General features: G+C 44.8%; 1 protein-coding gene across 7 annotated transcripts in view; it reads left to right on the top strand.

Moving 5' to 3' along the window:
* CRCP (CGRP receptor component) overlaps window positions 1–16,778 on the top strand; it is a 50,783-nt gene extending 34,005 nt beyond the window's left edge. For all 7 annotated transcript variants that reach the window (XM_072640082.1, XM_072640083.1, XM_072640086.1 and 4 more), the window contains 2 exons: window positions 5,205–5,262; window positions 14,845–16,778. In XM_072640082.1, coding sequence (XP_072496183.1) covers window positions 5,205–5,262; window positions 14,845–14,985 — 199 coding nt within the window. In that variant the 3' untranslated portion in view covers window positions 14,986–16,778. The remainder of the gene's footprint in view (window positions 1–5,204; window positions 5,263–14,844) is intronic.
* The last annotated feature ends 4,667 nt before the right edge of the window (window positions 16,779–21,445 follow it).

Below are 21,445 nucleotides of genomic sequence, written 5' to 3'. Positions count from 1 at the left end.
CCATCCATCCTTCCTGGTTCTGCCCTCAAGGGCCAGTCAGACTGAGTCTAAGCCTTTCTCTTCCACAGCAGGGCCCTTTGTATCCTTGAAGACAGTGGTCATGTCCTCCATTTTGTGCTTTAAGCCAAACCCCTCCCTCCCTCCCTCCCTCCCTCCCTTCCTTCCTTCCTTTCTTCTTTCCTTCCTTCCTTCCTTCCTTCCTTCCTTCCTTCCTTTCTTCCTTCCTTCCTTCCTTCCTTCCTTCCTTCCTTCCTTCCTTCCTTCCTTCCTTCCTTCCTTCCTTCCTTCCTACCTTCCTTCCTTCCTTCCTTCCTACCTTCCTTCCTTCCTTCCCTATATGCCTCCTTCCTTTCTTCTCTCCCTCCTGCCCTTTCTCCCATCCTTTCTTTCCTTTTCATAAGTTAAATCTAGTTTTTTTCCAGTTACTAGAAATATTTTTTCTCTCCCTTCTAACCTTTTTTCCCATTGGAAAAAAAACCCCAAAAACCTTTGTAACAATTATGCATGGTCAGGCAAAACGAATTCCCACATTGGCTATGTCCACAAATGCTCCATTTCATTCTGCATCTTGTGTCCATCCCTTCTGTTGCTGGCTAGTTCTTTCTGTGATACTCCTATACTGTAGCTTCTGGTCCTTGGCCATCCCTCCTTTGGATAGGTGGCTTGGGCGTAAGTGCCCTTCTCAAATGGAACATGACATTCTGTGGAGGAGGAGACAACAGTCAGCAAACATTTGTTAAGTGCCTCCCATGTACCAGGTACTGGGTTAAGTGCTAAACATATACACACACATACATATACATACATATATATGTATATATACATATATTAATATATAGAACGAATAAATATAAGTTAATTAAATAAGAGTAGTTAGGGAGGGAGGGTCCCTCTTCAGTCACTCGCTGGATCCCACTGAATTAAGAGGAGGAATCTGCTTCCTTCTGCCCCTCCCAGACCCTCCTGATGGCCTCCATCACCACCCCAGATTACCTCGTCTATGTTTTGTATATTCCTATATAGATACATGTTGTCTCTGTTGGTAGAGTGTGAGTTCCATGAGGCACGGACGATTTCATGTTGATCTTTGTACGTCTAGGGCCTCGTGCCGTTCTCAGAACATGGTAGGTGCCTAATACATGCATATTAAGTGATTGATGGAGATCTAGGCACCGTAGCAATTTCACCCTTGTATTCTAGGTGCTCTGCTCCATTAGGGTCTGATGTGTTGTGGTTTTGTGGATTCTTTCTTCCATCACAGCTTCTCTTCCTACCGTACATCCTTCCCTTCACTTAATTGCTATTTCCGCCATCACCTCCATCGCCATACAGCCAGACACCTGTGCTTGCCTCCCTTCTGCCAGGCTGTCATCGAGTCTCTAGAGGCAAATTCCTAAAATTTAATAAATTAAAAATAATTAACAAATGTTATTTAATTGATTAATATTGTTAATTAATAAATGCTAATTACCATTCGCACTTTGATTCTCTCCTTGCTCTGCTCAACATATTTTAGTAGCTTCTTTTTTGCCGATAGGATAAAGTCCAAAATCCTTAGCCTGACATTCAAGGCTCTCCTTGTTTTCTTTCTTGAGGATTGTTCTTTGATGCTTTTCCATAAGACTCCTCTTCCAGCCAAACTAGTTCATTCAGTTCTGTCCATGGAATGTACCCAGAGCTATCCCCCAGGTTGTTCTCTTGGCCTTGGGATGTCCTGATGTCCTTGATGAGTCTCTCTGCCTCCTAGAAGCCCACCCCCATCCTGCAAGGCTGGACGCAGGCCCTTTATGCCTCTAAGTCTTCCCCCTTGACCATCTCAGCTGGAGGCAGTGGCCGGGCCAGTCTTCCTGGGTCAGGGATCAAAGGAAACCTAGAGGCAGTTGAATCCAACTCCTTCATTTATGGATGAGGAAACTGAGGCCCAGAGAGACTAAGGGAATGTAAAGTTAGGGTTAGGTTTATAAGCTAGGTGGATCTTCATAGCTTGGAGTCCACTGGTCTTTTCACCACATAATGCTGTAATAATGCATGACCCTTTGCCATCTCTCTGTTTTGAGATATTATGAATCAATTAATAAAAGAAATTTAGTTTTTAATTTTGTAAACATTCTTTTTTTTCCTTTTGGAGGTAGTTGGGGTTAAGTGACTTACAGCTAGTAGGTCTGAAGCCAGATTCATACCTAGGTCCTCCTGACTCTCTGGGGCTGGTGTGCTCCTCGCTGCACCACCTAACTGTCCCTGAAATTCATTTTAAAATTTTGACTTCCAAATTCTCTCCCTCCCTCTAAATCCCTCTCCCATGCATTGATAGGGCAAGCAGTATGATACCCATTATACATATTAATTATTTTAGTCACATCCAACTCTCTGTGACCCCATTTCTTGGTGAAGATACTGGAGTGTTTGCCATTTCCTTCTCTAGCTTGTTTGACAGGTGAGGAAACTGAGGCAAACAGAGTGAAGTGACTTGCCCAGGGTCACACCTCTAGTGTCTTGGGGCAGGATTTGAACTCAGGAAGATAATTCTTCCTGACTCCAGATCCAATACTTACTCCACTGTGTCACCTAGTTGCCCCATAGAGTAAATAACCGGCCAATTTTTTTTCTCCAAATTTATTTATTTATTTGTTTTCAATTTTTAACAATCACTTCCATAAGTTTTAAATTTTCTCCCCCTCACCTCCTTCCCCAAGACCATATGCAGTTTTATATGCTCTCTACACGTACATTCCTATTAAATATATTTACACACCAGTCATGTTGCATACAAGAATTAAAACCAATGGGAGAAAGCACGAATGAAACTAAACAAAGCCAAACATAACAAAAAAGAAAATCATCTGCTTCATTCTGTGTTCTGACTCCATCGTTCTTTCTCTGGATGTGGGTGGCATTTTGCCTCAAGAGTCCACTGGGAATGTTTTAGGTCCTTGCATTGCCCTGAAGGGCTTAGTCTATCAGGAACAGTCCTTGAACCCTGTGACTGTTACTGTGTACAGTGTTCTCTTGGTTCTTCTCATTTCACTCAGCATCAGTTCATATAAGTCCTTCCAGGTTTTTCTGAAGTATACTAGGCATTAATTACTTTCCCCTCAGATTTATTAATTTGTTTTCAGTTTTCAACATTTACTTCCATAAGTTTTAAATTTTCTCCCCTTCCTTTCTCCCTCCTCAAGACAGTGTGCAGTCTTATATGGCCTCTATGTATACATTCCTATTAAATACATTTACACACCAGTCATGTTGCATAGAAGAATTATAACGAATGGGAGAAACCATGAGAAAAACAAAAGAGAAAATAATCTGCTTCATTCCGCGTCTGACTCTGTAGTCAGAACTGTAGTTCTTCCTCTGGATGTGGGTGGCATTTTTCATCATGAGTCCTTTGAAAATGTTTTAGGTCCTTGCCTTGCTGTGAAGGGCTAAGCCTGTCAAAAACAGTCCTCTCACACTGTGGCTGTTACTGTGCATAATGTTCTCCTAACTTCACTCAGCATCAGTTCATGTAGGTCTATCCAGGTATTTCTGAAGTCCGCAGCAGTTCAGTTTTTAAAAATTTATTAATATCTTTTTTACATCCTTTTTATTACCCACTCTCTTCTTCCCCATTCTGAGAGCTACTCCCATAATGCAGAAGAAAGTGTATTCGTCCTTCATTGCCAAAAAGGACCATGCCATCGGAGAAATGATGACATGACTTGCACTTGACTTTGTTTTGAGTGAGGGAGGGCTGTGCAGGTCACCAACCTCACTTCTCCTCCAGAGCCATCTGAATCCAGTGACCAGATATTCATCAGGATGACTGGAGATGACCCAGGATGAGGCAGTTGGGGTTAAGTGACTTGCCCAAGGTCACACACCTACTAAGTGTCAAGTGTCTGAGGTGAGACTTGAATACAGATCCTCCTGACCTCTGCACTGGTGCTCTATCCACTGCACCACCTAGCTGCCTCATAATGCAGAAGAAAAAAGAGACAGAAAGAAGAGCTCAGCAAACCTAACCAACACATCCCTTCAGTCTGAGGGCATGTGCAGTTTTCTGCATTCTTAGTGATAGGCCCCTCCCACTAGAACTGGAAGTGATCTTAGAGGCCATCCAGCCTAACTCCCTTGACTTCACATAGGAGGCCCAGACAGATGACTTCCCCAAGGTCATACAGATGTTTAGCTGCAAAGGTGAGATTTGAATCCAGATCCTCTAACTTCAGAGCTTGTTCAAGGACTTTTTACTGCTTCCCCTGCAAAGGAAGGGAAGGGCATTCCAGTAACTTTTCTTGGGTACTCGGCCTGGACATTCTGGTTACACAGCATTCGGTGTCTATGTTTGCTATGGCTGCTATTTAATTCTTTCTGTTTATATTGTCGTACTCGCTGTGTGTGCGTCTTGTTAACCTGGTTCTGTACACTTCACTTTGCATCAGTTCATATAAGCCTTCCCACCCTTCCCCTGTGTTCACTGTTCATCATTTCTTCCAGCATTAAGGTAAGATATACCATTCCTGCCACAGTTTAACAGGTCACTTTTGAGAGGGAGTCTTCAAATTCCTAACTGGATATTTAGTATCTTAGAGCGTGCACTGGAAGGGGCATCTAGGTCAACTCCCTTGTTTTATGGACAAGGCAAACGACAGTTTTCCATTGTTTCTTTGTTCAGCTCCAGATTGCTTAGAAAGGATTCAGAAAATAATAGATAGCAGCTGGGCAGCTAGGTGGCACCATAATGCATAGAGTGCTGGGTCTGGAGTTAGGAAGACCCAAGTTCAAATCTGACCTTAGATACTTACTAGCTGTGTGACCCTGGTTGCCTCAGTTTCCTCGTCTGTAAAATGAGCTGGAGAAGGCAGTGGCAAACCACTTCATTATCTTTGCAGGAAAACCCCAAATGGAGTCATAAAGAGTTGGACCCAACTGAAAATGACTAAACAGTAACTGCCTTTATATAGCATTTTATAACACTATATAACCTCCATAAGGTGCCTGCAAAGCACGTTACAAATATTATTTCATTTTGTATCCTGAGAGATAGGTGGGTGAAATTATCATCATCCTCATTTTATAGATGAAAAAACTGAGGTTAAGTCAGAGATGATACTTGTAGCAAGTGTCTGAGGCCAGACTTGAACTCGTAGCTTCCTGACTCTTGATGCAACCCTCAGTCCGGCTCTGCCTCCAGTAATGTGAGACGTGTCCTTTGCTTTTGACAGGGCAGAGAAGCTGCAGCTGCTGAATCATAGGCCCATGACTGCTGTGGAGATCCAGCTGGTGAGTGAGCCCCAGGCACTGGGGCTTCATAGGATGAGAGGGACGGAGCGGAGACAGGGTCCGCTTCCCAGAGAGGGCAGAGGCAACCTGTTGTCTTTCAGGGCATCTTCTGGAAAGAGGATGAGCCTTGGGCCTGCTTGACCCCAGAGGTGGGATAGGGGAGTGGGCTGTTGCTCAGAGGCAGATTGAAGCCAACTGTGAGAGCACTCTGGGTTCCTTCTCCCTGGAAGTTTTCAGACAAAGGCTGGGTGACTTTATCACTTAGCTCATAGACGTTCAGATACAAGTTGCTCTAAACCAGAGATTATTTGACTTTCTCTGAGCTTGGGATTGATTAAATCTGCCAGAAACTGAGAGTGAGCCAGAGAGGGTAGGAGCTGGGATCATAGGGTCAGCGATTTAGCTTTGGAAGGGGCCTCAGAAGCTATCTATAGTCCAGCCCCCCTTGTTTTACTGAGGCCCATGAGGGTAAAGTACGTTATGCACGTAGCAATAATGATAGCTAATGGTTAGCATTTCTATAGCACTTTAAGGTTGGCAAAACGCTTTATGTTATTTTCTCATCTGATCCTCACAATAGTCCTTTGAGATAGGATCTATTATTATCCTCAGTTTACAGATGAGGAAACTGAGGCTGGGAGCGGGAGCTTGCAGAAGGTCATATGGCTAGTAAGCATCTCAAGCAGGATTTGAATTGAGGTCTTCCTGACCCCAAGACCAGTGTTCTATGAACTATACCAACTACTTGTAGAGAACTGGGATTCAAACTCAGGTCTTCTTATTTTAAATCAAGTGTTCTTTCCACTGTACCCAGCTACCTAGATTTGTCCTGGTGGGATCATTTTTAAGGGCATTGAGAAGCAACTGTGTCAGTTGACTGGCTGCTCAGAAAGCCGTGTTGACTTGGCATGCAGCTGGACCTTCGGGACCAACAAACCCAGTGGCCTCTTTTCATACAGTGACAGAAGGGAGTCCCACTGTGGTTGCCAATAAACCATGTCACTGTAGGTGGCATCATCCCCCAGTGTCCGCTGATGAGGTCCAGAGATTTGTGTCAAGAAACCATAATGATCTCCTTGGACTGTGCAGGGTAGAAGGCTTAATTAAGTCAAAATGACTGTTTTCAGGTCAGCAGGCCCCTGCATTATCCATTAGAAACTTTGTTTGGGAAGACAATAAAGAAGAAAAGGCAGCAGATTTGGGGGACAAATGTGCAATAATCAGCTCTTCTAGCTGGGTCTTTTCTGTTCCAAATTGCCTTCAGATAATAAATGTGTCTTCACTAAAATTGAGGGAAGTGTTCAAGAAAAAAGGACACAAAGACCTGAAATGCCTCGCCTTTAGATCCTTTAGAATTGGGGTGTTTAGGGGAAAAAGAGATGGGGAATGGGGATAGATACTGGACCTGTTATTTCATTGGTGTAAGGAACTCCCAGGTGAGGAAATACCTTCTACCAATGCAGGTCAGCACCCTTTCTGCTTAGGGTCAGATAGTCCAAGGCCAGACTTTTTGGCCTCCAGGCTGGCTCTCTACTCACACCTTACTGCTTTTTTTAGTGGAGGAGGGGGAGAGGCAATATTTTTCTTTAAAGGATCATGTAGGATATGGTTTTTAAATGTTGCTAAAACTGCTCAGTAGCTGCCTGGATCAAGAGCTGGCCTTGGAGTCAGAAAGACCTGAGTTCAGGTGCTTCCTGTGGCATTCACTAGCTGTGGGAACTTGGGTAAGTTAGTGGAAAGAGCACTGACTCTGAGGCCTGAGGTCTTGGATTCAAATCCTACCCCTGTTGCCCCTTGGGCCGGGCTAGAAGGGACTTTAGGAATCATTGAGATGAAGAAACAAAAGCCCATAGAGGTCCACTGATTTGCCCAGGGTCGCCCAGCTAGTGATCCTCTGAGGTAGGATTTGAACTGAAGTCTTCCTGACTCCAAGTGTCACACACTGCCTAGTCTAGCATGACCCTCCATTACAGGCCTAGCCTGCAAAAACTCCTAAGGATTTCTTTTTTGTTTCTGTGTTGACAGAAAAGCTTTTGTTGTTTTCCAAAACTATTTTGGCTTTTTTTAAACAGACAGAAAAGTTAAATTAGGATACCAGTCTCCACCAGGTATCTTTCCAAGAGAGCTGGACATCCATTGTTTGGGGCGGGGGGCGGGGGGGTTGGCAGAGACTTTGCCCCTCATGCACTTTTCCCAAGAAGCAGCTGCTGTATTTTTTACCTGTTTGACATTGAAGACCATGAGCTTAAAAGGGTTTAAGCTTGAAAAAACCACCCCCCGAAAACAAAACACCACGAGACTGTGACTCCCATCCCACTGGGTTACAGGTCACAGGCTGTGTCTCTATCTCTTCCGCCAGCGTTAATCAGCACCATGTGCTGATCCTGGCTCAGGGACATGTGGGAGCAACAGAGAGGAGGAGGAGGGGAAAGGAGGGGGAGGGGAGGAGAAGGAGGAAGAGGAAAAGGAGGGGAAGGGGAGGAGCTCTGCTTGGAGCTTGGACCACTGTGTGATGGTGACTTGAAAGGAAGTCAGCAGCATCCTCATCCTGCCTATAACTTTGAGGTTCTTCCCCTCTCTAAGATGCTCTCTCCTTCTCCCCTTCTCAGAGAAATCCATCCCTCTTTCCTTCCTTCTCTCTGACATTCTTCTCCTTTCTCCTGAGGTTTTATCATTCCTCCTCTTTTCCCCTCTAAAATTCTCTCCCTCTGAGATTCTTTCATTTCTCTCCCTCTCCCTCACTCTCTCTGTCTCTCCTTCCCTCTCTTGCTTCCTTCCTCTCCCCCTCCTCCCATGAGGGATTCTCTCTCTTTTCTTTTCCTCTTGGAGATTCTCTCCCTTGCACTGGTGTAGTGACATCTCTAGGATTTTCTCTTTCTGGGGCAGCAGTACAAGTGCTTAAGGATCATCACTTGCCCCCTAGAAAAGAGGTTAATTAATTTCATCCTGGGCAGCCAGGTGGTGCCATAGTGCATAGAGAACTGGGCTTGGAGTCAGGAAGACCTGAGTTCAAATCCAACCTCAGATACTTCCTAGCTATGTGACCCTGGGTGAGTCATTTCACCCTGTTTGCCTCAGTTTCCTCATCTGTAAAATGAGCTGGAGAAGGAAGTGGCAAACCACTCCAGTATCTTTGCCAAGAAAACCCTAAATGGGGTCAAGGAGAGTCAGACACACTGGAAAAACAACAAATCTTATCCTGTGGAAGTGGAAAATGGGAGGGAGCTGAGGTTTCCAGGTGTCCGCCTTCCTGCTATCCCCTTTCTCCAGCCCTAGGAAGCATTCTCATTGGTTGCAGCCAGCTAGCTTCTCCTCACTGCCCCTTCTCTCACTAGCACTTTCCATCCCCCTCACATATTTATTTTCTCTGTGGTTTGGATCTGCTTATTCCCTGCTCTTCTTTCCCCAGGTAGAATATAAGCTCTTTGGAGACAGGGGCTATAGCCCTCTCTGTATCTCCATGGACGACCCCTCCCCCCTGACTCGTGGTTGGCACATGGGCAGCATTGCCCATTGGGGAGAGTAAGGACTTTGGAGTCAGGGGACCTGGGCTCCTGTCCTTCCTTCCCCCAACATTTATCATCTCTGTGACTTGGGCTCAGCCTCTCTGGCCCTCGTTGAGGTGGTCCTCAAAAGGGATTGAACTACAGGGTGTCCGAGATTCCTTCCAGTCGTGAAGTTGTTGAATTTGAGGGAGAGTCTGCGTCTTTTGGACCCTGGAATCATGTTCACTACAGTTCCACTCTGGTTACATAAACAGGATCCATGTCAGGCCTTAAGGTTTTAACAATAATAACTTTTTCCTTTGTATTTTTCTTGTCAAATTGAAACACTTTGCTAGAGTCACCACTCTGTATATAGGAAGGAAAGAAGGAAACAGGCATTTATGAAGCGCTTACTGTGTACCAGGCACATGCTAGGTGCTTTAGAAATATTACTACCTCTGGTGATTCCTCACATCAACCCTATTATCTTCACCATTTTACAGCTGAGGAAGCTGAATCAGATAGAGGTTCAGTGACTTGCCTAAGGTCATGCAGCTAGTAAGTGTCCAAAGCTGGATTTCCACCCAGGTTGAACCCTAAATGCACTCTGTACACTGTGCCACCTAGTTGGGTTAGAAGTGGCCTCTGAGTTCATTTACTTAGAGGCTCATAGATCTGGAGAAAGGACCCTGGAAGTCATCTAATCCAGGGCTGGGGAACCTGTGGCCTTCTAAGTCCTTGGGGCAGCCTTTTGACTGAGTTCAGGTTTTACAGAACGAATCCTTTTATTACAGGGATTTGCCCTGTGAAGATTGTAGTCAGTTGGATTAGACGTCTTCATTTTACAGTGAGGAAACTGAGGCAAAGAGGGTGAAGCGACTTGCCCAGGGTCACACAGCTAGTAAGAGTCTGAAGCTGGATTTGAACTCAAGGCTTCCTGACTCCAGGCTTGGTGCTCTATCCACTGTACCACCCAGCTACCCTTCCTAATAGCTATTATATAACTATACTAACTATAGTATTGTTACTGTTATCCTATGACTTGATAAGAATACTTAAGTCTCTATAACCCTTTACAGTTTTCAAACTGCTTTCACATACATTTTCATTTGTTCCTCCTGACTCTAGAGCAGGCTTAATCCCATTTTGCAGATGAGAAAACTGAGGTTTGAAGTGGATAAATGACTTACCCAGGCTCACACAGCTAGTAGGTGACAAAGCCCAAACCGTAGTAGAACCCAGGGCTTCTGACTTTTCATAGGGGAGGGAAGGAAAAGGGAAGAAGCATTTATTATACCTACTATGTGCCAGGCCCTGTGTTAAGTAAATGCTTTACATATATTATTCCATTGAATATTATTCATAATATCATAAAACTATAATTAGAAGGGGCTTCTAGTCCAGCTCCTTCATTTTACAGATGGGGAAACCGAGACCCAAGGAACTCAAGTAACTTGTCCGAAGACACATAGCCAATGTTTTGAACTCAAGTCCTGAGTCCAAATCCAGTGTCCTTTCCCTTCGTTTCCTGTTTTAGTTACTTCACTTCCAAGGCTTTTGCTGGTACTCACAGGGTATGTGCTGGAGCTAGCTCAGACTCTCCAGAGCCAATTGTTAAATTCTCTGTGTTAGTATGAATGTCTTGGAAGTCAACAAAGAGGGCAAAACAGGGTGTGGTTTGGTTTGGTTTTGTTGATTGTCTGTACTTTAAAAAGTCATGGAGACCATGGCAAGAGTGAAGATTAAATTTAAAAGTATGCTGTGGGTACACTTTTTTCCTCTAGAGAGCTGGTTGTTGAATATTTACCAGCATGCCCATGGGTACAAGTATCCCCCTGATAGTGAACCAGACACAGTCAGGAAGACCTAGTTTGAATCGTGACTCACAGACTTGCTACATTCTGTGACCCTTGGCAGGATGTTTAATCCCTCTAAGCCATACTTTCTTCATCTGTAAAATGAGAAGTTGGATCAGGTGGCCTCAGAAGTCCCTTCCGGCTCTGATTCTGTGCTATCATCATCATCTTCATCCTCATTGTCTTTCTGACCCCTTCCGTCCTCCCTCCTTTTTCTCCCTCCCCTTCCCTTTTCAGGGTTTTCTGATAGTTGGGTTTCAAGATAATGGGCTAATGCTGCTGCCCCTTTTCTTTAAAAATTGGTTTATTAGGGCTTTTTAAAAGGCTTTTCTGTCATTTTCCGGACCTGCTCACTCAATGACACTGTCTACTCCCTCTCCATGATAAAGGAAGCTGTTTCTTTTTCCCTTCCGAGGAGCACAGCATTCATTAAGTATGGTAGCGGGCTGTTTGATCATAGGTCGTTATGGTCTGCTAGAACCCTCAGATCTTTTTCAAATAAATGATTGTTTTTTTCTCTTAGCCTGATCCATGGTCAGGGCCTGATGGCTGGCTCGGGTGGTCAGCTGGACCCCTGGGTGATACCAGAAATGGCTCCTCCAAGCTTCTAGCTGTCCCAGTGTGGGTGTCATGCCTGATCTGTGCTCAGTGAGCTCTTGGGACAGAGGGACCATTTCTATCGACTCCCTCTTGATTATTTTTGGTATCTGACCCCCCAGTTCATTTCTTCTGCCATTCAGTTACCTTCTGGGGAGCTTTGGCATCAGAGAACTTTGTGGGGAGGGGGCTTTGGCCTGAGGAAGGGGCAGTGGATTTGGAATCAGGGTGTCCCCCCTTCTGTAGTCATGGCCCAGGAAGCTGAGCCAGGACCAGATCCTTCTCTCTGTGTGTTTGCCTCAGTTTTCTCAACTGTGAAATGGGGATAATAATAGCTATATACCCCCCAGGGTTGTTGTGAGAATCAAGCAAGACACTATTAGTAAAGTTTTGCACAGTGTTTGGCACATAGTAGGTGCTTAATAGATGCTTATTCTCTCCTTCAACACGTGCTCCTCCCCGCTCCCTGCTGCAGTTAGGAGGAGAGATGAGGAGGCCGAGACTCTAGTCTCCTAGGTGGGGGGGATTCTGCCCTAGGGGCCCTGCCTCCTCCCGTTGTGCTGGGTGAGGGCTGCTTGGCACTGGCTTGGACCTGGTGCCCATAGCTGGCCCCCCATTGGGGCATCCTTTCTTTTAGCAGAGGTTACCATCTTACATCTGCTTTACTTGGTCAGTTTCCATAACTGAAGTGGTTCTGGAGAAAAATGGCCTTGGCTATCCCCTCCCTCAGTCTTATTTTTCCCTTGCCCTGGTGCTTTCCCCTCTCCTGCCACCCAGGAAGCATTTGATTTCTTTGGCTCCCACACCTCTCTGTTGACTCATGTGGAGCTTGTGGTCTGCTAGAACCCTCGGATCTTCTTCAAATGAATGATTTCCCCCTCCCCCCCCTTAGCCCTCTCTCCTCCACATTGGATCCTATGCCCGTTTCCTAAGATATTTCAGTTACACTTTCTAGGATGTGTGAATTGACACTGTGAGATTACTCCAGACAGGAGAGATTGTTTATATTTTTAAAAAAATTTTCTTGTGAAGAGTGTGTGTGTGTTGTGTCTTTGTGTTCTCTATTGAAGGACAGACGTGGTTTCCATCAGTCTGGAACATCCCGGTCCCCTTTTTGTGGCCAGAGAACAGGATGTATTGTTATTTATTTAAGATGGGGAGAGGAGCATGGAGAGAGTAAAGAAAATATGTCTCATTAGCTCTGTGGAGGTGTGATAGGAGAAGCCTCATGCTTTGGGGGCCTGTGTGGGGTCAGCAGCTCTTAGGACAAGGCTCAGAAGCTTGGGAGGAGCGAAGTTTGACCGCACTCCCATCTGTCTAGGCCTTGGAATGGAGTGACGTTAACATTACATTAATATATCAGTTCCATTACCTTAATATTAAGGCTGCCTAAGAGAGCGTACAGTTGTAGAGCATCTGCTCCTTGAGGGCACATGCTGTTAACAGCACCTAGTGTGGGGCTTGGCACAGAGAAAAAGAGCTTAATAAATGTTTGTGAATTGAATGAAAATGAAAGGAATTGATGCCATCTCTCTACTGTTCAGTTGGGCAGGAAAGGGCCTCTGAACTGAGTCACCAGTTTAGAGCAGGGTGGGACCCCCTTGTTTTACAGATGGGGAAATTGAGGCCACGAGTGTTTAAGTGACTTGTTGAGGGTCACACAGGTAGTCAGTGTCAGAGGAAGGATTTCCACCCAGGTCTTCTGACTCCAGAGCATCCTTGTTAGTCCACCCCACTGTGGGAAGGATTCAGCAAACTTTTGAGACAGTTGGGTATCCGTCTTCATTATAAGCTTTTCATAGACGGCATCCCACAGCTTGCTTTATTTGAACAAATATTAAAAAATTAAAAGCTTCTTCTTTATTATCTATTCTGAATACATAATTGGGCAGCTTTCCTCCTCTTCCTCGGCCCCTGTCCTCATGTAGCACTTTGCCCTGATCTCACATCTCTTTTCTCTTCTTTATAAAATCTCATGGAAATGGGAACCAGCTGGTCCCCATCCCCAGCACCCTAATCCTTTCCTAAGCCTTGAAGACAGCTACTAAGCTTTCCTTTCCCCAGGTTAAAAGACCCAACCTGGCCTTCCCTTTCCCCTGCTCCTGCTGGTCTGGGGACCAGGGTGGCCTGGGGGTGGGGAGCACACAGAATGTGTGGCTTTAACATCTTTTGCAGGGCACGGCTTTACTTGGGTATCTGGTTGATGAAACAGAGAATCCTCTAGGAGCATTTGGCAAAGAGATCACATTCTTTGGGCCATTTGATCTTCTGAAAGGGATTGTTGGTGAGATTGTTCCCCCCCAGAGCATGATGAGAGTAGGCCACTCTGTTCTCCCCTACCCTGCCCAGGAAATCCTAGAATGGTTCTTGCATGATGTGGGAGCTGTTCTCTGCTAGAATCTCAGCTCTGTCATGGACTCGGTGTGTGACTTGGGATACATGGCTTCCCTTTCTGAGCCTGTGCTATACTAACCTGAAAAACAGAGGGGCCAAACTGGGTGCCTCTAGAGTCCTTTCCAGCTCAGGGCTGTTAAACCCAATGTATTTTCACCCTTGTCTGATTTCTGTCTGCCAAGATTTCAGTTTACATTTGTGGGTCTGAGCACATTCTCTTTTGCCTCTAAACCCTCTCTTCTTCTTAATGTCCCCATGTGCCCCATCCCATGGTTTCCAGCTCTGCATCATCCCTCCTGCTGCCCCCTTCTCTTCACTCCCCCAGCACAGGCCCATCTCACGTCCCTCCTGGACTATTGCAGCAGCCTCCCCGTGGACTTCTCACCCCTCCACCCTCCACATTAAACTCTAGAAGCTGCCTATTGTCGCTAGGATCAAATTTTTATTTCATGTTTCTAGTGTCCTTTTTAGTTTTTTACTTTTATGTGCACTAATTTTATAAGCTGCACTAAGACTTTTGGGACTTCCTGCATAATTTATAAAAAAGCAAGCTCACACATACCAGGGGTGGGCTCAGAATCCTTTGGTTGATGGGGATGCACAATCTAACAAGCTTTGGGGATTGCTGTTTTCAGGTAAAATACAGATTCCTTGGCCAGACATTTGAAGCCCTTTCCAGCCTAGATCCTGACTATCCTGCCCCCATTCTAGGCAAACCAGCCTGTGTATCAGTCTCTGGATACAATGTTCTCTCCCCCTCCTCTGTGCTTTGTAACAAAAACTTAAAAAAAAAAGAGGAAAGAGGAACTTAGCAGAACTAACTAATCCATCCCCTCTCTCTGGTCATCCACTCTGTGTCGTGTCTGCTGTGGTTATACCAGTTCTGATATCTTAGCTTTAGAGTTGGGAGGGACTTGAGAGGCATCTTCGTTTTAGAGATAAATGAGACCCTCAGAGGGTCTCCCCAGAGCCACATGGCTTAGAAAGTGACCGAGGCTACATTTCCTGACTCCCAAGTTTGGTGCCCTTTGAGAGGCAGGAAGGTGTAATGTACTTGGATTCAGGAGGACCGGGGTTCAGATCCTGCTCCAGCCACTTGGACAGGCCATTTAACCCCTCTGAATTTCAGCTTCCTCATCCATAACTTGCATCATGCCCCTGAATCTCCACTCTTCTGTGCCTTTCCCTACCCACTGGGCCACAGTGCCTCTGCCCCTTTTTGACAGGCTACTGGGTTTTCTCCTCTGCAGATGGTGGAGGAAAGTGAGGAAAGGCTGACAGAAGAACAGATCGAGGACCTCCTGCAGACTGTGACCAGCATCCTCCCCGGGGACCCCGAGGCTGAGCAGAAGCCCGAGGACATGGCAGTGGATGAGGGGGACCCCGAGTAATAACCAACCCCCCAGGACTGGGCTCCAGACAGAGACATTGGCTTACTGTGTCCACTGTAGAAGCCCTCTCCCCATTCACCTTCCACATAGAAGCAAGGGCAGCCAGCTGGGAAGGGAAGGATGGGGAAGGGAGTACTGGAGTGGGGGAAGGGTGGGAACCAACCCATCAACCCTTTTGGGTCCCAAGTTCTTTTTGTCTTGTTTCAGCCCCAGCTGTGAGCATCTCCCTCTCCCAGCTGGTGGGGTCCTACCATCCTAAGCACTTTCATATGTCTCTCTCCTCCAAAGGGGCCTTCTCTCCATCTCCACTTCCAAGCACTGGGAATAGGGGAGCTGTATTTCTCTCTGGGCTGTTTGGGTGGGTTATATCATTATATCGTTATTCTATTAGAGAACCATAAAGAAGGAAAAGAAAAAATGAATAATTTTTTTAAAAACCCATTTTTACCAGTGTGCCAACTGAATGAATTTAGCCAGCCTTTTTCTTAAATTCACTTTATTAATAATGCCTCTTGGCTTGAGATCAGGGGTCCTTCAGTGGAAACAGCTGTGATTTAGTGGCTAAGAGAACTGGCTTTAAAAGCTTGGGTTCTAGTCGCATCTCTGACACATGCTGACTGTCTAACCCTAGGCAGTATTTAGCCCCTCGCCACCTTTGGCCACTTTCTCGGACTGTAAATGGCATTGGCATAAAGGGATTCCTTGTATCAGTGTATCAATGAAATCTTTCTCCTTATTTTTTGGAGTTCTGCCATCCAAGGTGGAACCTTTTCTTTTCTGGTTTTTTGTTTTTGTTTTTGGTTAAATTTTATTCAGTTAACAAACATACATTCTCTTTTCTCCTTCTCCCACAAAAGAAAGACAAAATCTTTGTAACATCCCAAACAGAGTCCTCATGAGGGCCGGTCCTTATTAAGGCCTCATGGATGCCATCACCTCTCTGTCAGGTGAGCAACATTCTTCATCATTAGTTCTCTTTTAACTACAAAATAAAACCCAATTAAGTAGAGACAGCTTTATGTTGGGACCACATCTGTCAGTAAATCATACAACATCCCATTCTGAACGTAATCTAACTGAGCAGAACCTTTATACAGAGAGGAACCTGGAGGGGAAGACCCCACCAAATGGCCCGCCTCCCTCCTGTTGCTGGACCTGAATTAAAATCTGTTCCTTTCCTGTCCTATCCCAAGGCTCAGGGAGTTTAGAGCCCCAGCTAACGGTCCCCTCCAATCGCCACAAATAGATCATAGATTTGGAGTCAGAAGGTTCAAAGAAGCCTTCCAGTCTGGCTCCTTAATTTTACCAAGGCCTAGAGAAGCGAAATCACCAGCCCCAGGCCAGAGGAAAGACAAAGCAGAACTGGGATTTGAGCCTAGAGTCTTTAACTCAAATCCATTTTTTCCCTCTGCTTCTCCAGCAGATAAATTAAAAGTGAAAAGACGGTTTTTAGCTTAAGAGCCAGATTCTACAACGAAGGTTGTAGAAATTAGAGCTGGGAAGGGTTGTAAAGCTCCTCTGGTTCAAGTTTGGCCCCAAAGACGAGAGAAAATTCATCTCTCGCCATCCTTGGCAGAGGTGGGGCGCTGTGGGTGTGGATCACTGCATACACTGTCAGACTTGGTTGATTGGGTTGGTTGCTTTTGTGAACTGCTTTTTTTTCCTTTTTTAATTATTTTTTTTGTAAGTAATGGCTTGCTGAATGGGTGGAGTGGGGAGGAAGATGAGAAATTAGAATGGAAGATTATGTAACAGAAAAATATATAAATAAAAGCTTTTCTTTTCATCAAAAATCATCTGGTCCAACCTCATTTTAATTTTATTTAATTTACTAATTTAGTTTAATTAGCTTTGCTTTTACAACACAGTCATAGGACCCTGTCACCCCCAGTCTGGCTCCAAACTCTTCCTTGTCACAAAACAATAGTCACTCTATACACTGGCCACATTATACAGGACAGCTTATACCACTTTGCCTTTTTTTTTTTTTTTGGTTCATTAGTTGCATTTGATTCTTTATGACCCCATCTGGGGTTTTCTTGGCAAAGATACTGGAGCGGTTTTGCAATTTTCTTCTCCAACTCATTTGACAGATGAGGAAACTGAGGCAAACAGTGTAAAGTGATTTGCCTGGGGTCACACAGCTAGGAAGTGTCTGAAACTGGATTTGAACTCAGGTCCTCCTGACTCCAGGCTTGGTTCTCTATCTACTGCATCATCTAGTTGCCTTTTATAGATAAAGAGCTGAAATTTGAACCCAATCTCTGATTTAGTCCAGAACTCTTTTCCTGGGTCTTTGAATGTGAACCACCAAATCAGTGTCATTATTCCTATTCAGTCTTAGTCACCTGTATTCAGGGTGAATAGAACTGGGTAGACCATTCTGCTCTGCCACAAATGTCAGGGCTAGGGTGCTTTCCTTAAAGGGGTCGTTATATTTCCAGATCTGTGCCTATATTTTTCAGGAAGTTTCTCTTCTTTTAGTGCCACCATCCGGAGCATTAATGTGGCTACATTTACCCATTTTGGTCTCTGTTGGTTGGGCTCAGCTGAGCCAGGTTACAGTCACTTTGGAAGTGAGCAAGGGATTCGTCTGTCATTTTGTCTGGCACACTGAGCATTGGCCATCAGGCTGGGCATGTATCCCTGTCAATGATGTTTCTCTTTGAATTAAGGTGTGTGAGGTGATTTACCATATGGCAGCCCTCTTTACCGCCCAAGCCATTGAAAGATAAATCATTTCCAGGTGTCTGCCAGGCTCCAGGGAAGGCCTATAACTCTTGAGCAGTTAGTTTTTGTGGATGGAGAGAAAAAAAAGAAAAATCCAGTGTTAGGGTAGCAGCAAGGATGTCTGGGAGCCGTTATCAGGAATATCACTGTCATCTGTATTGGGTTCATCTACAAAGATCATACATAGGAGTGTATATGTGAGGATGGGAGAGACCTTAAGAATCAACTAATCCAGTCCCTTTTACAGCTGAGGAAACTGAGGCACAGAGAAAGGAAGTGAGTTGCCCAAGCTCACTTAGATCCTGGCCATAAGCCATTGAAGGGTCTTCTTGATAATCAACTTGGACACTACAACGAATATGAACAAGGAAAAGTTTGAGAGTTAATTGTATCCTTGGATTCAGGGACGAATGCCTGATGTCTGCCTACATTTTCTGATACCTTTAGTTTTTGTTAATTTAGCTGTTTCTTCCCCCTCTCCCTTCCCCCAAGATAAGGTGGAAAAGAGAGTGTGCCTCAGTGGGAAGAAGACTGGTTAGGGGTTAGGATTCCTCCAGCTTCCGTTACCTACTCACTGAAATTATGGCAGATTATCTCAGCTCTCTGGGGGTCAGTCTCTTCATTTGTCCAGGGGTGGAGTTGAGTCCATTGGGGAAGGGAAGAGATCAGCAGAGAAACTGACCACGTAAGAAGGCACGGATTCTCGTCATCATCCCTTTTTGGTTTAACAGCGTTACAGAGCTTCAGAAGGGGGGTGGCTAAAAGGATGATCATCTAAGGCAACCTTTTTCTGATTAAGAATCCCCTCTATTATCATTCTTTTTAAAAAATCAAATTTATTTTTTGTTACATTTTAAGTTCTGAACTGTCTCCCTCCCTCCCTTCCCACCCTTCACTAGAGAAGCACCATACTATGCATACTTCTTTCAGTTCTTTCTCTGGAGGTGGATAGCATCACCTTTTTCCATGGTGACTCCGTTTTCATCCTCTCCCAGGGAACCATCCCTTACAATAAAAAATAAAGAGAAAAAAAGGGCAAAACTAACATATAAAAAAAAGTCTTCTCTGATGCTTGATGTTCTGCGTACGTCATCCCCCGTAAAGAAGTTGGAGCAGGTAGATTTCTCCTATCTCTTTGGAGCTAAGCTTAAGAGTATAATTTCACAGCATTCGATTTTGTTGTTCTTGGAAAAATTACCTTGTTTTAGTTTTGTGCATATATTGCTTTCTCGGTTCTGTCCAAAAAAGGAGGAAGACAATTAATCGACTTTCTTACAGCACGTGATGAGAAGGTCAAGCACCTGCCGAAACACTTTGGAATAAGCAGACGTCACTTTGCCAGCAGTGGTACGACTTGTAACAGGAATCCATCCATGGGCTTTGTCGAATGTAACTGAAATGCTTTCCTTCTCATTAGAGCCCATGAAACCCCCGAGATACAAGAGGAGAAGCCAAGAGTCATCCATGGGGGATGTTCACACAAACCCATCCAACGGCATGGGAACAAAGATGCTTCAAACGTGGATGAGATTGGTTCGTGGAAGCCAAGATGGTTTTGATGCCAATTCAGGACCAAGTCAATGACACCAGAAATTTCAAGTTATCTTTAAGAAGCCCAGATCTAGTGACCAATTCATATTACACAAGGATATGGTGAAGACAATGCAGCACTTCCTTGTAGGCTGCAAAAAGTAAGCACTGACTGAATACTTCTAATTATGTAGCCTGGTGGCTAAAATAATACATTAGAAGCTTATTATCTTTCATGATCTAACAGACAACAAATTCCTATGGTAGATTTAGTGTAGTAGATTTCAAAATATCTTAGAGAATTCAACCAATAAACTATAAAATATTAAATTTTATCAGGATAGTGGGACAGCGAGATGGTGCAGTGGATAGAATGCAGGGCCAAGAGTCAGGATGACCCAAGTTCAAATCCAGCCTCCGAGACTTATTAGCAGTGAGACCCTGGGTAAGTCACTTAACCCTTTTTGTCTCAGTTTCCTTATCTGTAAAATGGGCTGGAGAAGGAAATGGCAAACCACTCCAGTATGTCTGCCAAAAAAAACCCAAATGGGGTCACAGAGAGTCAGATATGACTGAACAACTCAACAGCAAATCCTGACAGTGGTTTGTCCTTAGATGGTTTCTATCAGAATTTCTTATTCTTCAGAATTTCTTATTTTCTAAGAATGGGTTTTTTAAAGCACAGCAATGACCATCTCTCTCCCTCTTTTCCTCTCTCTCTCTGTCTCTGTCTCTCTGTCTCTCTGTCTCTCTCTGTCACACACACACACACACACACACACACACACACACACACACACACACACACACACACACACACACACACACACACACACACACACACACACCCCCCCTTCCCTACTCAATAAACTTTTCTGCCCCAATTTTATGTCTAGGATCAAATATAAAATGCTCTGTTTGGTATTCAAAGGTTTTTACCGGACCCCTTTCCACCTTATACTTCTCTCCCATCCATATACTTTCCCATCCAACACCCACCTTTTTGCTAGTGCTCGCATTGTACCCATCTCCCACCTGTGTGTCTTTGCATGACTGTTCCCCTTACTTGGAATGCCCTTCCACTTCCCCTCTGCCTTCTTTGCCTCCTTCAAGATTCATCTCAACTCCCATCTTCTACAAAACACCCTTCTGAGTCCTCCCCACTGTTAATGCCTTCCCTCTGAGATCACCTCCTTCTACTTTGTATGTCTCTTGTATGTACCCACTTATTGGATGCAGTATGCCCCATTACAATGTAAGCTCCTTGAGGGCAGGGACTATTTTAGCTTTTTCTTCTTATCTCCATTGCACTTACCCCAAGTCCTATAAAGTAGGCAGGGTTGGGATTATGTCTGTTTTACAGATGAAAAACCTGAAGGCATGATAAGTTAGCTAGTTAAATGTCCTGGCTACTCTGTTTTTGCTCCTCTAGAGTAGCAAAGCAAATGAGATGGGAGAGAGGGGAGATTCTTAGCCCCGCCTTGAGTCCCCAAAACTCAGTTGCCTAACTCAACCCTACCAGGCCTCTCTTCCATGTTAAGGCAGTGGGTCCATCATAAGAAGCCTGCGCCAATGGGTGTGATCCAAGTGAGTATGTTCGGAAAAAATGTTTGCTGACAAGCAGTGATGGGAAGGGAAATTGGGAAAATTGATTGGGCTGCTTAAGTAACATCCTTATTAGGTGAGGAGGGCATTGGCATACTTTCCCACGGCCTCAGCTGAGCCCAAGCAGCCTGGGCTCGATGTGCCCCCAGAATCCTCCAGGCAGCTGAGGTCTCACTCCTCTGCTGTGGGCCAACTCTTCATCCTCAATGCTCTCATTGTCTCCTTGAGGCTGAGGCCGTGTTTGGATAGTTGTGGGGCGAGTCAGTCTGTTAGAGTTCCAGCTGCCTTTTTTGATGTGGGTTGCCATCTGTGAGTCTCTAGGCTAAGTGTGGGGCACTCCTTAAATCTCTCTTTGCTGTAGTATGCTGGTGTTCTAGATCCAGGGAATTAGAAACTCAGAAGTAGTATGACAGACTCCTTGGGACATCTGGAAGTGGCTCATCTTTCCTTCAGGACACTAGCTCCTTTAAGGAATAAAGAATCTAGTCCTTATTCCCTCTGAATATTCACCATGGTTTAAAGAAAAGTAGTAACAAGTATGATAGAAACAAAATCAACCTGGAGATGAGATGATGAAATACTCTGGCTTTCCCTG

The sequence above is a fragment of the Notamacropus eugenii genome, chromosome 2 (assembly GCF_028372415.1).
Source record: "Notamacropus eugenii isolate mMacEug1 chromosome 2, mMacEug1.pri_v2, whole genome shotgun sequence".
NCBI lineage: Eukaryota > Metazoa > Chordata > Mammalia > Diprotodontia > Macropodidae > Notamacropus > Notamacropus eugenii.
This window is presented reverse-complemented; position numbering and strand designations above follow the sequence as displayed.